General features: G+C 45.4%; 1 protein-coding gene across 1 annotated transcript; it reads right to left on the bottom strand.

The window, feature by feature from the left end:
* Positions 1 to 3,376: 3,376 nt before the first annotated feature.
* Positions 3,377 to 16,187, bottom strand: myot (myotilin). The gene is given in 17 exon segments (XM_076103974.1): positions 3,377 to 3,513; positions 4,610 to 4,743; positions 5,322 to 5,487; positions 5,660 to 5,867; positions 5,965 to 6,103; positions 6,477 to 6,514; positions 7,090 to 7,191; positions 7,432 to 7,582; positions 8,157 to 9,124; positions 9,279 to 9,479; positions 13,945 to 14,114; positions 14,226 to 14,345; positions 14,782 to 14,805; positions 15,061 to 15,202; positions 15,505 to 15,567; positions 15,761 to 15,929; positions 16,180 to 16,187. Coding segments are annotated over 17 exon segments (2,940 nt in total).
* Between the last annotated feature and the right edge of the window lie 615 nt (positions 16,188 to 16,802).

Raw genomic sequence — 16,802 nt, 5'->3', positions numbered from 1 at the left:
GCGCTTTATATATGGATCAATTGGTTAATTGGTTGATCCATACTGGTTGTACACGGCGCTCTGTCAAAATGTTTCAGTACGACTGGTAAACTACAAAGCTGCACCGCGGTAAACACCGGTACTGTGCTTACTCCTAGTCCAACGCCACTTGTGTGTATAAAGACCCCAAAATGGCACCTTTCAAGAGACACGCTTACGACACTGAGTTCAAACTCAAGGCTGTCAGCTACGCAGCCGAACATGGGAATAGAGCAGCAGCGAGAGAATTCAACATTAATGAATCAATGGTACGGAAGTGGAGGAAGCAAGAAGATGACCTGTGCCAAGTAAAGAAGACTCAGGGAAAAGTTCCCCTCTACGTTTAAGTTACCGTATTGTGAATGAAATCAAAAATCAATAAAGTTTGACTGAATGATTTATCTGACTGTTTTGACATTCCCTTTAGCACAGCTCCATCTAGTGGATGCATAACGCAACCCCAGTCAAACGTTTGACTGTAGTAGCTTCTATTCTATGCGCCTTATAATCCGGTGCGCCCTATATATAAAAACAGTTCTAAAATAGGCCATTTATTGAAGGTGCGCCTTATAATCCGGTGCGCTTTATAGTGCGGAAAATACGGTACTTGGACTGATTGGTCCAGCTTTTGGTCCCACCCAGACCCTCACAGGCTCATTGTGGGCTTGATCCCAAAAGAAACGCACAGAAAAGTCAGTATGTGTAGTATATATAAAACAGTTTACGACGTCAAGTCATTGCACAGTATGTCAAACAAGTCATGTATGGTCTGAAACATCCTAGTATAGTATGTAAACAACATAGTATGTTGAAGTAACAGTATGCCAACAAGTCATGAAACAGTCAGAGTATAGTATGGGGAGAACAAATGTCACAAATTACAAGTCTTAGTATGTCAAATCATAGAACTGTATGTAAAAAATAAGTCATAAAATGTCATTACATTTAGTAATCAAAGTCAAAGTATAATTTGCCCAAAGTCAAATGTAACAAATCATGATTTCACAAATCATGAAATATTACAAAAAGTCATAACGTGTGTAGGATAGGACGTCCTTAAAAATACATATTGAACAATGTCAAAGAAAGTCGTAGTATAATGGGTTGAAAAGAGTCAGTATAGTTTCATGACAAGTCATGTCATGTAAACAAATCATAATAAAATTTGTAGTATAGTTTGTCAAAAGATGTTATAGCATAGTATGTTGAAAAGTCATTAAAGTAAAAATAAATTTAAATGAATAAGAAAATTCATAGTAAAGTTTCAGCACCGAGTGGCTTAGAGCAGGAAGAGTACAAATGCTGAGCTAACGTTACAGGTCCAGGTTGTGTTATCCAAAAGCTCACGCTGCATATCAGACTATTTTACGTAGTGGCTCCAAAATGAACTAAATCGGTAAAGGACTAAGACTACTGTTGGGTTAAACTGTGCTAACACACTTTGGAGAGAGAAAGATGGACAGAGGTAAACAAGCTTCTGCTTCTACATTCATTAGCAGCTCTGTGCATTCCTCTAGTCACGTGAGCTTTAAAAGTCATTTCACTGCTGGAAGAGACGTTACAGAACAGCTGTAGTACCACATCAAGCATCTGAGTACTGATCTGGGACCTGCTTCATGTTTCAGGGAAAAGAAAAAGTACAAAAGAACAGGAGGCAAAGCCAGGGTCACATGACTTTATTCCTCATTCATCCAGCGATATGTAGAACTTACACAACAAACAATAGTGAGAGAGAACACACACTACTACCTGCTTTTTAAAAGCTCAACAGAAAGGGCCTAACTCTCCAAAACGTTTCACCATGTTTGATCCAAACACCATGAACCTTTGGTTCTGAGTGAAAGTACATATTTTAGCCTCATCTTAAGGGGGATTCCTGTCAATGAGCACACTGACTTGTGGTTAAATACCACATCTCTGCATGTACAGCATCTGTTTTTATGTAAGGCTCTGGTCACAAATGGAGAGTTTGGCAAATCTGTCCGCAGGTCAACTGAACACACACAATCAATGCATTGAAGGAGAAAACAACGTGTAAAGTGTAAAAACACTGCAGGTGTGCTCAAATGGAAGTTGTGTTCAGTCTTTAGAGGCTGGGCTTGTTGCTGCGTCACTCACTGATGTGACACACCTCTGGTTGCACCCTTTTCACAGGCCAAGAGAGGGGCACCGATAACTAATAGCTTCAGCTCATTCACGTACGCTGTATATTAGAAAGCAACCATAAAAACACACATTAGACTGAATTCATTCCACAGCAGAGGATCGGAGCAGCGAGTGACATCTGAGCTCTCTTCAGTTAGCAGAGCTCTACGGACACATCCTCAGAAGCAGCAGCAGCTGTCACTCAGGGACAGGAGCACCAACTCATCGACAGAGGAGCGGGGGGGCTGGAGGAGACCGTCGTTAGGGTTAAAGTGCAGCGCAACATGTTTGCAGTGTTGCACTGTGGGTACTAGTGATGCGCGGGTGTGCCCACCCGACATGTTACGAGAGTCAATCTGCAGAAAAGTGCGTGAATCAACCACCCGACCCGCAAACCGCCAAATGTATGCATCATAGTAGCACAATCGTCAGGTCTGAGACAAGGGGATTTGAGTTTTTAATAATTTAACGCTGCTTTGTCACTCTTTGACCCGTGACAAGTTTAGCCCGAAACCCGCCCGACCCGCGGGTAGTGGGTCGACCCGCTCATCACTAGTTGGTACTGTACTCTCAGGTTGCTTCCTGTTCTAGTACTGAATGACCCTGTGTGCTGTCGTCAGTGATCTGAGGGGAAATCAGAGGGTTTTTGCGTTGCAGTCCTGTAGTTAGTCTGACTGTGCCCCACCGTATCCAGGTCTATGAATAAATCCATGACCATGAGGCTTTAGCTGAGAGCAGCACAGACAGGCGTATAGGCATGGACCAGACATCAGATCTGCAACCGTTAACACACAGACAAGCACAGCGGAGACAAACAGCAGCAGATGGGCAGCGTGAGTGTGGAGACACATGCTCCTCATGGAGAGGGTTGTTTCCTCAACACGTAAACATCTAACGGGTTCTTTTGAGCAAATTCAAACCTTTTATAACAAAAAAAAAAAAAAGAACAAATACCATATCGTAGTAGATGTTGAAGGGTTTCCCTTTAAATGTACCTTAATCTTAAATACAACTGTAGTGTTTATAGTACAATAACAGACCCACAGTGAACCTGACCTTTGGCCTCACAAGCGTTCTGCGTCCTGGTCTGCTGAACGAACCAAAGCATGATTAGTACCAAACCTGCCCTCCAGATGACAGCAAATACAGCTCTACACTTGTGAGATGTGCCGCCGCTATCTGAGGATGTGACTGGGTTGAGGTGGGGGGGGGTCTACAGCTCCTCGCTCTCATACAGAGGGGCGGTGTGCTGGGCGGGGCTCTCCGCGGTCAGGGCGGGCACGTGGCTCAGAGAGGACAACAGCTTCAACGTCTTGGAGCCGGGGGGCGCCGTCTTCATGGGTGTGCGAGCTGCAGGGGCAGAGAAGGGGGGGGGGGGGGGCATCAATGACACATGGACACATCTCTGACAGCAAACACTTCGAAACGTGAAAAGATAACTGTGCAGTTATTATTACCAACAATATTATCATTTGATTCCAGTATGACCTGTTTGTAATGTCATTTAAACACAATGCCTAATATTATTTTACATTTAGAACCAACTGAAAACTTGAGGCGCAAATCAAAAGTTTTATATCTAGGAGATTACTTATCTGTAAGAAACAATATACAACTGGTTTTCTGATACTATAAGTACATAACATACTGGAGAGTGAAGCTGTAATGCTCCACCATGGGGTGAAAAATACTTTTATATTATATTTATATTAATAATAAGGAATAACACCACTGGTGTCACCCTCGGCAGCGACCGCTCCTACTGGTGGAAAACTGGCTCATCATTCCATTCATGCCAGGTGTCTGAAAATAGCTCTTCTGCCCCGCTCCCCACAGCCGGGACAGACACATATGGAACCAGCACACAGTAGAGCTCCACGGCTCTCCACACAGAGAGAAGTCCTCTGGAGAGAGTCATGCGTCAGAGTTATACTGTTGTACTACCAACTGTACTACCTTGTACACTTGCTGCCGACTCTGCAGGTGCTTGAGGGAAGTTATTACACCAACTACAAGTGCTTAGTGATGTTTGCAGTGTTGCACTGTGGGTACTAGTGATGCGGAGTAACTCTGTAAATGGTCCTGGATGACGTCCTGGTTCAGATGTGGTGGTCTGCTTGCTGAGGGGCAGAGTCCAGCTCAGGTAGTTTGTGTGTCCTCTCACACAGCAGCTGGCGTGTCATGTGATCGAGCAGACACCTGATATCTGCGGTGTACTTTCCTCCAGTGAGCTCTCTCATCAGTGGATGCTCGGACTCAGTGAGTGCTGCAGTATTCTTGAGGAGAGCTCCGTGCGTTCGTCAGGTTTCCGCTCGATCACATAACACAACATGTGTTTGGCGCATTGCAAGCTGGATTCACTGGAGCATGGAGCGTCCTCCATATGCTGTCTGATTCTACTGCCTGCACTACCATGGTAACCAGATAACACACACGCTTTACTTACTGCCCACATCCAGCCTGGCGTTGCATGTGGACATGCCGGCTTCATTGATGGCGGATAGAGTGTACCAACCGGCATCGGACTTCATCAACCTCTCCAGCAGCAAGCACTGGTGGCCTGACCCGTCCTGATACAGACTGTGGACACACAAAGAGTCAGTAGTACGAGGTGTTTAATGTGGGCTGAGACAACAAAAGCACAATTAACAAAAACAATAATATGAGAAATGATTTAGATTACATATAGTTTCCCATGTGAGATGATTGTGCAGTAGGAACTAGAGACTGTATAAACTATGTTCTATGTCTCTATTAAAAGTATAGCTGTGACCTGCCATCAGGAATCAGACTCTTCATCCTCAATAACATGAGAGCTCAGTGTGCACATTGCCCTTTAATACAAAGGCACCCTTTAAATAGGGATTCTTTTTCATTTCTTCAGGTCTGATTAAAACCTGCTGTACATTTTTGGCCACCGGGAGGCAGCAGAAACAAGTTGTGAACACTAACATTATCTTTTTATGTAGATATTGGAACAGTTGCTTATTTACACATGCAGCACACATGGAGCAACGTTCATTTGGAGTTCTGATCTGATGAATGCAGGTCTAATATCCACTCTGTCTCTTTATCTGCTCCACTATGGTTCACCAGCTAGCAGCAGACTGTGTCTGTCAGTTGGTGCTGGGCAGGTAGTGAGCAGGTTTTTCAAGTACCTCATTCTGTTGGGATCGATGCGCAACATGTCTTTATCTTTCTTCCAGAAGAGCTGTGGGGGAGGGGAAGCATCCACTTTGCACTCTAACCGCACCGTGTCCCCCTCTAGAGCTCTGGAGTTGGACATCTTCTGGATGAAGATGGGAGGACGGAGAGCCTCCTGGGCTGCAGAGAGGAGGACGCACAGCACAGGGGTTCAAGTCTCTCAAAGCACAGCTGGCATAGATTAGTAAATCAATCCGATCATTACTAAGCTACACTTTGATGATGAAATTCTATTAAAGAAAGACAGCAGTTCCAGCCTGAATAGAGGGTGTACTGCAGTGACATTTTTTACCTAACACATTGAGCCTCATGGTAAACTTGCTCTCCCCTGCTCGGTTCCTGGCCACGCACTCATAGACGCCGGCGTGGTGCACTGTGACGATCTCTATGAGGAACGAGTGCATCCCTTTTTCACACACCAACATCTTATGGAAGTCGTCTGGACGGATGGCTTTACCGTCCAGGTACCAGCACACGTCTGGTGTGGGGAGGCCTTTGACCTGGATTGAGAACACGACCGCACCATAATTGCATTGGTTCTTTCAGGTATGAGTTGTGCTAATATGAGCTTGTTATGATACAGGCGTGAGTGTTCACCTTGAAGTCAATCCTACAGAAGCGTCCCTCCTCTACAGTGAGGTCTGCAGGGACCTGCATGAAGCGAGGAGCGTAACATTTCTCCTGGATAGCTGAGCCCTCATTTCCCCTCTCATCTGTCCCTGTGTGGCGCCTCCCCCTGCAGGGAGAGGGAGAATATTTAACCAACCTGACCTCACTCTCTATGACAACCAGTGACGGAACAGGTTGCTTGTGTGTGAGAGCCGTCTCTCCCTCCTGACAGACAACGAGTAATATTCATAGCACATCACAATGTGGAGATGAGGTAAGAATACAGTTTTAAAAGTAAAACATGAAATGCCTGTTTCCATCATACATGACTGTACAGAGCAACAGCACACTCACAAGCGTCAAATACTCATGAGCTGCACAAATGACTAACATAGATTATAATGCACTTCTTTGTTTAAAGATGGATGGAGTGAATACATACTGCTGGATTGGAGCAAAATGTTATGAGCAACATTTATACAGAAGTTATATTTATTTACCAGAGTCCACCTGTGTGTCTTCCTTCTGGTGAATCTGGCTGCAACAGAAAAGACACTCGTATAAGCAGAGGTAATCAGAGGGTTGAACTTTGAAAAGCAACCCATTTTAGTCTGGCACAATGAGTGTGTGTGTGTGTGTGTGTGTGTGTGTGTGTGTGTGTTCTGACACAATAGTCCTGTTATCACCAGTGAAAGGGGCTCCTTCTCAGAAAGCAGGCAAGAAATAGCAGCTGACAAATATGTGTGTGTTGTGTGTACATGCATGTGTTGTGTGTGCAAGAGAGAGAATAGATCGTGCAAAGCCCTGTGAGCGACACAGGCTTTTCGGACAGAACAATCCTGCACACACACACACACACACACACACACTCAAAATGACCAGAGACCCATCAGGAGGCCCTGAGAGGGAGGCGGGCTCCCTGTGCAGCCATTCAAACCCAAGTGAGTGTAATAATGTGTGGTCTTTACTTAACAGCTAAGTGAACGCTAATGGGCTTTGGACCAGAGCCAACACAAATGTTTGTGCAGCACAGTCAGCACTGCAACACACATCAGGACAACGCGCTGTAATCATGAAGTCCAATTCGCTAAGAGAAGACGGCTGTTGTCGTACCTGGTCGAGTTGGGAGTCTGAGAGACTGTCCTGGTCCACCGTGTAGTTGGCGTTGTCTGGACCCAGCAGCCTACGAGCCATGCGCTCCTCGTAGGACAGTTTCTGTTTGAAAATCAAGCTGGATTCTGTTAAACTGTCATCTTTCTCGCACATACGTTGCGTGCTGTAGTTTGTTTTGGTAAACTATTTTAACTGTGTCTTTTTTTACATTAAAGAAGGCACACACTGCCCGTGTGAATGGGCTGAAGTGTGTGTGTTGGTGGGAGGAATGTTTTGTAGTTTTTTTCCTTTATTCTTGCCCTTCCTACACAGTCTGCAGGACACACACACACACACACACACCTGGCTGTTTCTCCTCCTGGCCTCCTTTGAGCGCAGCTTCTTCTCCAGATCCTGGATGAGGGCGTCTTTGGAGCCCTGGATGTCTTCGTCTGTGGAGCGAGAGGAAGATGGCCGAGGAGCCACAGACTTCTTCACAATGGGCTTGGGAAGGCTGAGGGTGGAGTGATACAAAGGAGGGAGAAACACAAGTTAGATCGATCAAAGTAAGGAAGTAAAGATACAAACTTTTATCCAGCCCTTGTCCGTAGCTGACCAGTTTAACCCTGCAGTGACCTGGACCCGTTGTTGCACTTCATTGGGTGAACTTTTCTTTTTTTCTTACTAGATGCTATTAAATGCATTTAATACAGAGACTGCAAAAAACTGGTGGCCACGCTTGCTTCTTGCTTTTATATAACTGATTCCATCAAATAACACCACTCCTGTTTTGTTATGAAAAGACACAAAGATGTAATTATTGTCTGTACACTAAATACTAGAGGAAATGTTTCTCACAGTGTGAGATATGTCAGTGAGCAACATTGATTTTGACGCATATATTTGCCCTTAACGGTCTGAGTTTATTTTAACTGCACAGTTTATTTATAATCGGAGCTGAGGTTCCAAAATTTAAAAAACAAATAACTATTAAAAAGTCCCAAATGTCCCTACTGACACATAACTGGAGAGACTCCCCAGATTTCTTTCAAATCGTGGATGCCAAATTGCCGTATACTTAGACTCACATGCTTGGTGCTGCCTTGTAGCTGGCGGGCAAGGAGACCACAGCAGGAGGTACTCTGTTCTGACCGTTGGGAGTGGTGGGCTGTTGCAGAGAGGAGGAGCAGGAGGGGGAGAGAGGGGAGCGAGGGAGGGACGGTGACACTGGGAGAGGCTGCTGGGCCGTCATGGGGAGGAGAGGGCTGCAGGGGGCGGGTGGGAAGCAGGAGGGGGAGAGGGAGAGGTGGGGACGGTTGGAGTTGGGAGACAGCTTGGAGGAGGAAAAAGGGTGGAAGGCGGACGGGGAGGGCAGCACCGAGCAGAGGTAGGCAGCGGGCGCCGATATGGCGTCCTGATTGGCCGGCAGGGTGGCGCTGCCGAGGCCGGTGGCACTGGGGATGCTGGGGGTGAGGGTGATGGTGGAGCGCATGGTGGTGCGGGGGAGAGAGGCTGAGGAGGCCGGGATGGTGGGGGCAGAGGGACTCAGCATGGGGGCAGTGAAGGACTGAGGAGGCGCAGAGGAGGAGGCTGGGGTGGCAATGGGAGAGCTGAGACTTGAAGAGGAGGGGGAGGACTTACCCATGCCGTTGGCGTGGGTCTGGATCTGGGTCTGGACCTGGGCCTGGGTCTGGATCTGGCTCTGGACCTGGGTCTGGCTCTGACTGAGGCTTAGTGACTGAAACTGCGCCTGGGTCTGTGACAAAGACTTGGACACTGACTGAGTCTGAGAGAAAGACTGACTTTGCGTGGACGTCATTTTAGCTTGACTCTGTGTCTCCGTGACGTTCGAATTACTTTGGGACCGGCCGAGGTTCTTCTGGGAGTGGTTCTGATTCTCCTGGGCCTCCTTCAGAACGCTGTCGTAGCTGGGTGCCTGAAAGGCAGGCTGAGATTGGATGAAATGCCGCGGTCGCTCATAGTTGAAGGCGCTGGGGGGGAAGACGCTGGGAGTGAAGGTCGGCAGATCGGACAGGTTCATGTTGGGGCCTGCTGGCTGGGAGGACTGGGGGGGCTGGGGTGACTGGAGGGAGACGACACACACATTCACAAAAACTGAATGAAGGTAGAATTCTACCATTTGTGATGAAGACAGGACATTGAGGAATGAAGCTACTTAACACAACACATTGTGTAAGACATGTTCTTACAGTGAAGCTGAGCTTGGATGGGCTGAACAGCTTGGGCGTTTGGGCGATCTCCTTGACCTGGGTTGGTGGTGGTGGTGGTGGAGGGCTGGGCATATAGGCTCGGACGGGGACCCCTGGTGACCTTTGGCCCCCTGAGCTCGGGGCGCGCTCCTCCTCGCTGCGACCAAAGGGCTCTTCAGAGGAGTGGTCGGCCGGCTGAGGCTCTGGATAACTGACAGAAGCAGACATGAAGGTAAAGATTAGGATTTATTCCTAAAAACTACCGGCTCTGGGATGAGCAACAGAGAGCGCAGGGAACCTGAGAGTCCTTTAAGGGTGAACTGATTGAGGAGTGAGGGGGGGACATAAAGAAGCAATACTATGTCTTAAGTGTGCCCATTGAATTGGATTGTAACTATGCTGCGACTCCTACCAGGCTCGCCACCTTGGTCTGGATGAAGGCTACATTCTTGGCAGTCTGGTCAAGAACTCTACTAGCAAAGGGCTTTGGGTTGGAGGTGGAATATAGTAGTGACGCTAAAATATCTCATCTGCCTCCTGCAAGTCCATGCAGCGCAAAATGATTAACATGGAAAGGTGTCTTTTCTGGTGAGGGAGGGGGGGGTCAGAGGGATGTTTGTTGTTGTGTAAATCATCCGCTTATGATATGGTAGGTTTGTCTCTGTCTGCTTATGACATGGTAAACACACACCGAGGACATGATTTAGATCGACTAGATCGAGATGCAGGGTCGTCTCATGAATAGAGTCGTGTTACATAGCTTCAGCAGGATTACTTTTAGGAACTCTGTCCAACAGGAGTTCCTGTACTGTTGTCTTTCTGCATTTCTCCTGGTCCCCTGAGGGCACAGGACAGCATCAGCTGACCCAGAGTGACATTTTACAGCTAAACACTGCGCTGCTCCTCAGGGAATACACCATGTTCTAGCACCTGTTTCTACACTACCTGAGACACATTGATAGTATTCTGAAAGGAAATTCATTGTGACTTATCGGCAGTCATATAGCCCAAAGCTGATGCAATGAATCTGAATGAGACGTTTCATAGCAGACAGAGCACAGGTTCAGTAGTAATGATAGTGATCCTGGCTCATGGAGGAGTCACACCTGAATGTGATGCACCAGTGACTTATGTTATCAATCACAGTCAATATGAGTCAATATGACATACACAGAAACCAGTGTTTATCAGTTTGTGTTGTACTTACTGTTCTTTAAATACTACTATGATAATAATAATAATACATTGCATTTGTATAGCACTTTACAGGTACTCAAAGGTACTCTACATGGTAAAACAGAAACAATAGAAGCTAGTACAATATAAACAAGGGAGAGATAGATGACATTCTAAATTATATATAGGTGAGTTTTAAGTGACGGAGAATGAGGTGTTGGGGGAGAGAGTTCCAGAGGGAGGGGGCAGCAATGGAGAAGGCCCTGTCCCCCCAGGTCCGATGCTTGGACAGAGTGGGGAGAGTGGGGGGGGGGGGGGGGGGGGGTGTAAGGAGGTTGGTGTCAGCGGTTGGGTGTGTGTCGGTGCAGGAGGTCTAAAGGTATGAAGGGGTTTAGGGTTATGAAGGGCTTTGTGTGTGATGAGGAGAATCTTGAACTGGATTCTTTGCTGTGAGGGGAGCCAGAGGAGGTTCTGAAGGACTGGGGTGATGTGGTCTCTGGTGCGGGAGTGGGAGCAGACTGTGTGTGTGTGTGTGTGTGTGTGTGTGTGTGTGTGTGTGTGTGTGTGTGTGTGTGTGTGTGTGTGTGTGTGTGATATATTTAGTATGGTGATGGTATACACAGTATGTGTATTTGTGTTTGTATAATTAAGTGGGCGAAGCTATATTGGTCTTGGAATTCGGACATCAGCTGGCAGGTGCAGGCGCTCTACTGGTGAGCCAATACTTTTAAAACACACACACACAAGATCTGCATGGCATTGTGGGTAGGAGAATGCTAAGCTGCCCTAAGTCCTCTGTATGACCGGCGAACAACAGGAGGGAAGTTACCATCAACAATATATGGATTTTATATTTATATCATGAAACGAGACTAGACATCGCATTAGATTTTGGATATCATAATATGGCATACGTGTTGTAGTTTCCTTTTTTTAAAGGCTGCATTACAATAAAGTGATGTCATTTAAAGTGTCTGTTCTATTATTTGACTTTACCCACTCAGTCATTATATCCACGTTCTTATGATCGTTGAATAAAAATGTCTTTCTGTAAATATTTAGTGAGAGCACCAATGGTCATCCCTACATTATCAATCAAAAATATCACGGTAGTTGATTTTCCCTGTGCTGCCCAGCCCTAAATGTCTCCAACAAACTCATCAATCAGGTTGAATAACTTCTTTACGACCGTATTTTGGTGAAAGCCCAACATGCCATACGAAATGCCTCCAAGAATTTTTGTTTTCACAGCTGACGTAATCTTTAAACGACAACGACAACTCGTCAACACCTTCTCGTCAGACATCATTATTAAGGACACCGACGCTATGTGTGCTCTCCACATGAGATCACCAAGACTCTCCTCCATGAACACTCACTGGTCACCATTAATGACACACTCGCTGAATCAATCAGCAACAACACAAAAAGCTCAAGAGATAAAGTATGACCTAATATGAACTATCGTCCGTGGTATTTTACATGTGCTGTGATATGAATGCACTTTGGGTGGGATAGTTTCGAATATCGTATCCAGTGTTTTCCAACAAGCTGATCATTTATTTGTGGTGCAATATTAAACACTGCAAAAAATAACATTGTATTCCAAAGCTAGTGTCTGATTATACGCCCGCACGTGAATGCAATTCAATTAAATTTATTTTGTATAGCCCAAAATCACAAATTCTCCTCAGAGGGCTTTACAATCTGTACACATGCGACATCCTCTGACCTTTGACCCTCACATCAGAACAGGAAAAACTCCCCAAAAAACCCTTTAACGGAGAGAAAAGAGGGAGAGACCTGTGGGAGAGCAACAGAGGAGGGATCCTCTATCAGGATGAAGTGTGATAGATGTCATGTCTACAGAATGAACAACAAAACAGAGTTTCAACACATTCAATGCATATTCAGACATTATTCATAACGCACCATTCCGTTTTCAGTATTTCCTTACACTAAATAGAAAAAGAGAACCATTAGCTATTAGTATGTGCTGTCTGTCATACTGCAAACACAACTCCACAGCACAATAAAGACCGGAAGCAGCTCCACAACATCCCACAGAGAGAGAGAGTGAATATCACATTTCAGCTGTAACGTTACGTTACATGTATCAGTAACGTTACCAACAGGCGTCGAATTTACTGCCGCTTGATATAAAAAACAACCCCGTAAAACTGGCTTCTTTTGACAAATAAACGTGTTGGATAAAAGCGAGGAGGACTACCGTCAGACCGTCACTGTGTCCCGTTAGCTTCATTAGGACGCCGGCTGGTTGAGATGACACAAAGCCCCAGAATAGACTGAAGTCCACTTCCCTAGTGCTCTAAACATAGTTCGACCTTTTCATGAGGACAAAACTAACGTATTACTTTTCCATGATGTAAACAAGTCAGACAAGTTAGCTTGTTCAGACACTAACGTGAATGTAGAAGTACACCACAAGAGGTTAAAAGTATGACTCCAAACAACAGAAGTCCCCGGCAGGTTGGAACGGGACGATATCTTCTTACCTTGTTTCTGCACCACTTTCCTTTAATACTGGCTCAACAAAGCGCACTTTCCCCGCGTGAAGAGGAATCCCAGCACCGGGTTGAGAGTCGGAGGCTGATTGTAACAGGTGACACCGCGCGCTCACGAGGCAGAGAGACTAAAGGGTCGCGCGGGTCCCGCCGACTGGTTGACTCTTTTCCAAAAGTTCAGACTCGTCATCATCACAACTGCATGTGTGTGAGCTCAGTGGTTCAGTACACACACAGCTGCTCTCTGACCAACAGTCACCTGTTTAAAATATGTTTTTCTTTCTATTATTCAATTTAGTTTGACATCAATTTGTATTTTTACAGCCCTTCTCAAAAGCTGCATGTATTGTTCTCCTTGATACGCCTAATCAATATAGTGTATTTCTCGTAAAAGAAAGAAAAGCAGAACGAAAGAAGGGTGAACTTGAAAACTGTCTTCTTCAATTTTAGAATGATACAACAGCGACCTCGTCTGGATTTAAAGAGGAACTGCAACGGTTTTAACATCATTTCTTGGAAACGTGTGCTCCTGAACACACTACATTGTAACAAAAAAAAGTGTGTGAATGAATTGGATACATAAATACACTTATAAGCCTGTTCCATGAACTGAAATGATACTTTGTGTTTCCTATAGACACAATACAATTGACCATCATTTGCAGTAATGACAAGACTGACTGCAAGTAACTATTAATAATAAGGTCAAGGGTCAGAGGTCATTCCAGCATGTGGGGAATGAGTGCAGGTAAAATAAAGGATTGTTTTTTTACTCCACAATAAGACAATTGTAGAGCACGGTGGAGCACCACGTGCACACTATCACACATAAGCATTAGCGCCACAAAAGAAGCAGCACATTGCTGGTATTAAAATAACGGTTTGTGCATAAACACTGGGGTCAGTGAATACTGTTCACAGACTGATTGACGTGTGTGTTCTACGTGTGTGTGTGTACCATCTACTCACTCTGCTACAGGCATGTTATCTTCTACAGGGCTGTCGGGCCACTCAGGAGGTGGGAGGGTCATGGAGTCGGACAGCTCAGACGGGAAGTCCATGTCCTGTTGGAACGCTGCCTCCTCTTCCTGCTGACCAGCGGCCTCCACCTCCACCTCCAGCTGCTCCTCCAGGTCTGCATGACGGGGTGCAGAGCAAAAGATGACTCACTCTAAAAGCTGATCATTGCTATTGTTGTACACAGTTCGACAGGTGAGCTATTTGCTGTATGAATGAGCCATCTGACCATTGTAAACTTCCAGGAGCGCTGAGCAGGAGACCGTGCCGAAGGAGTTGAAGGCCACGCATTTAAACAGGCCTGAGTCTTCTGGAAAGGCCTCCGAGATCACCAGGGTGCACAGCTCCTCTGCAGCCGGGCGACACCACAACATAAATGTCGTTTTTTTATAATTAAATGAAAAGTGCACACAGGATGAAAGCTGCAAGTCAAGTGCTCAAACTCATCAACTCATGCATCTTGTTTGTTGAATGTTTGCTTCTAGAGCCGGAGAAATATGAATTCTCTCTCGATGAATAAAGAGAATGCAATATTTACCAATGATTGTTTTGTCCCTTATTCCGTGATATACTTATGAAATTGTACATGACTGCATGATAACTGAAGTTAAAACTGTTTTCAACTTGTTCCTTCTGGCTTGTGTAAGTAGTATGTTTGGGGATGTGTTTGGTATATTCCACATGACATGATGTGGTTGGATTCAGTCAGCTACCCCCCCCCCCCACGATAGCAATTCTGAGCACTAAACTCCTTTATAACAATTATTGAACAACCAATACTCTACCTGGCACTGATGCAGAGCTGGCCTCTGGGAAAACAAGAAGAGAGAATAGTAATTTGTCTTTGAAGTGAACTCATCACCATCGATATAAATACGTCTGAAATGAATCACGCTTTACTTTCACCTTATAACATTGCCGCATATAGAGTCAGTTGTCATATAATGCTGAAGTTACAGCTTCAAAAAAGACTTTTGATTCGGTTATTGGAGCTAAAATCCCGTCCAAGTCACGTGACCCCCCCCCCCCCCCGCCCCCCAGCCCAGTGCCGAACACGCGCTCACTCTTGCGCAGTATCCTGAAATCGTCCGAGTCCAGCACTTGATCGCCCTCTCTGTACCACATGACCTGCAGGGGGGGGGTTCCCCTCAGCCTGCACTCCAGGACCACCAGCTGACCCTTCACTGTGGACACATCATGGAGGCACTGGCAGAGGTCAGATGAGAGGATAGAGAGAGAGGATGTGATCAGTAATCTTTCATGTATATGTCATACCAACATTCTCTTTATAATATTTTCTTCATACTAATTTACAGACATGAGAGTTTCTATCGTCATATATACAACAAAATGATGTGTGGTAACTTTCAGTGACCAGCAGCAGCAGAGAACAAGACAAAAACAAGATCATACAAGAAAATAAATCATACAAATGTATTGCATAAGATAGATGTTTATAATAAAGTGCATTAGCATTGTATGTGCACGTAGATTAAAGTGTGATTCACCTTCACAAAAGTAGGGGCCACTCCATTCCCTGAATACTGTTGATTGTAGATGGGACTCTGAGTCTGGAAATGGAAAACAATACATTTCATTCAACTTGTGTAACAATCATTTCATTCATTTGGTGATTTGTTAAAGTGTAACGCAACACAAAAACAGGCGTTTTGAGTCAGCTAACTGCATGTTGAGCCATTGTTTCATTGACAAGTTAAGTCCATCCATCAAATGAGGTGATTCATTTGAGCGGGATGCAGTTACCCTCTGAGGGCTGACACACAGAGGCTGCACCAGGCTGGAGTGTCTCTGGGCCAGGAGGGTGGAGGAGGTGGAGGAGGAGCTGGAGGGGAGCCCTCGAGAGGAGGATGCAGAGGAGGAAGAGGAGATGGTCAGGGACATGGTGCTGGTCTTCTTCTGCACCCTCTGGATGCTGCACAGTCACACATCGGCACATATCAGCAGCGAACAGGAAACCATTATATCTGCTCATGCTTTCTGCTTTCTTCTGCACTTCACGTTGTATCTCTTAGATATGTGGCTGGGGAACTTTGTTATTCTAACAAAAGCTAAAAATATATATATACATGCTATTGAGACTATGCATACTGGAAATTACTTTTAAATTGAACCAGTCTGCCAGTGTGTGTGTGTGTGTGTGTGTGTGTCTGTGTGTAACTCACTGAGCCATGTTTCAGGCGTTCCAGGAGGAGCGATGGAGGTTGTTCTCTCTACAAAGACAGAAGCAGAGAGACAGACATGTTACTCTCTCTCCTCCTGTGCTGCTGCCGACACCCGGGTGTGAATACATTTAGCTATATAAATATGAAGTAGGGTCCGGAGTGCATGCATGGTCAGCTAAATCCCTCCTCGGATACTAAAAGTTTTGTTTTGCTTTTTAACCACAGAGGTGTTGGGACATAGCAGCTGCACGATGCAGGAGATTTCTGCACACACAAAAGGCACCGTTGAGAAAGGGAGTGAGATCTCAATGAATGAAGCAATGTGGTTAATTGATTGACAAACTAGATTTTGTTCCTGAGATTAATATACTTGCAGTGTGAATTTGAACAATACACCGAGTGGCGGAAATCCTCAAAAACAAAATTACAGTTGACTGTTTCTGTATCTGTCCATCATTAAAATGAATGCAGTGCTAACAATATTCACCAAATCCTGATCTGATCTGACCTGATCTGCTCCTTCTGAAGGGTTGCAAACCTTAGCGGAACAGTTATAGTGCAAGAAAATAAAAAAAAGAAGCTTGTGTGCTATTCTCTGTGGGAGCAACAACATTCCAACAGAT

The sequence above is a fragment of the Anarhichas minor genome, unplaced genomic scaffold, assembly GCF_050575085.1.
Source record: "Anarhichas minor isolate MPS153535 unplaced genomic scaffold, ASM5057508v1 ptg000028l, whole genome shotgun sequence".
Lineage (NCBI taxonomy): Eukaryota > Metazoa > Chordata > Actinopteri > Perciformes > Anarhichadidae > Anarhichas > Anarhichas minor.
This window is presented reverse-complemented; position numbering and strand designations above follow the sequence as displayed.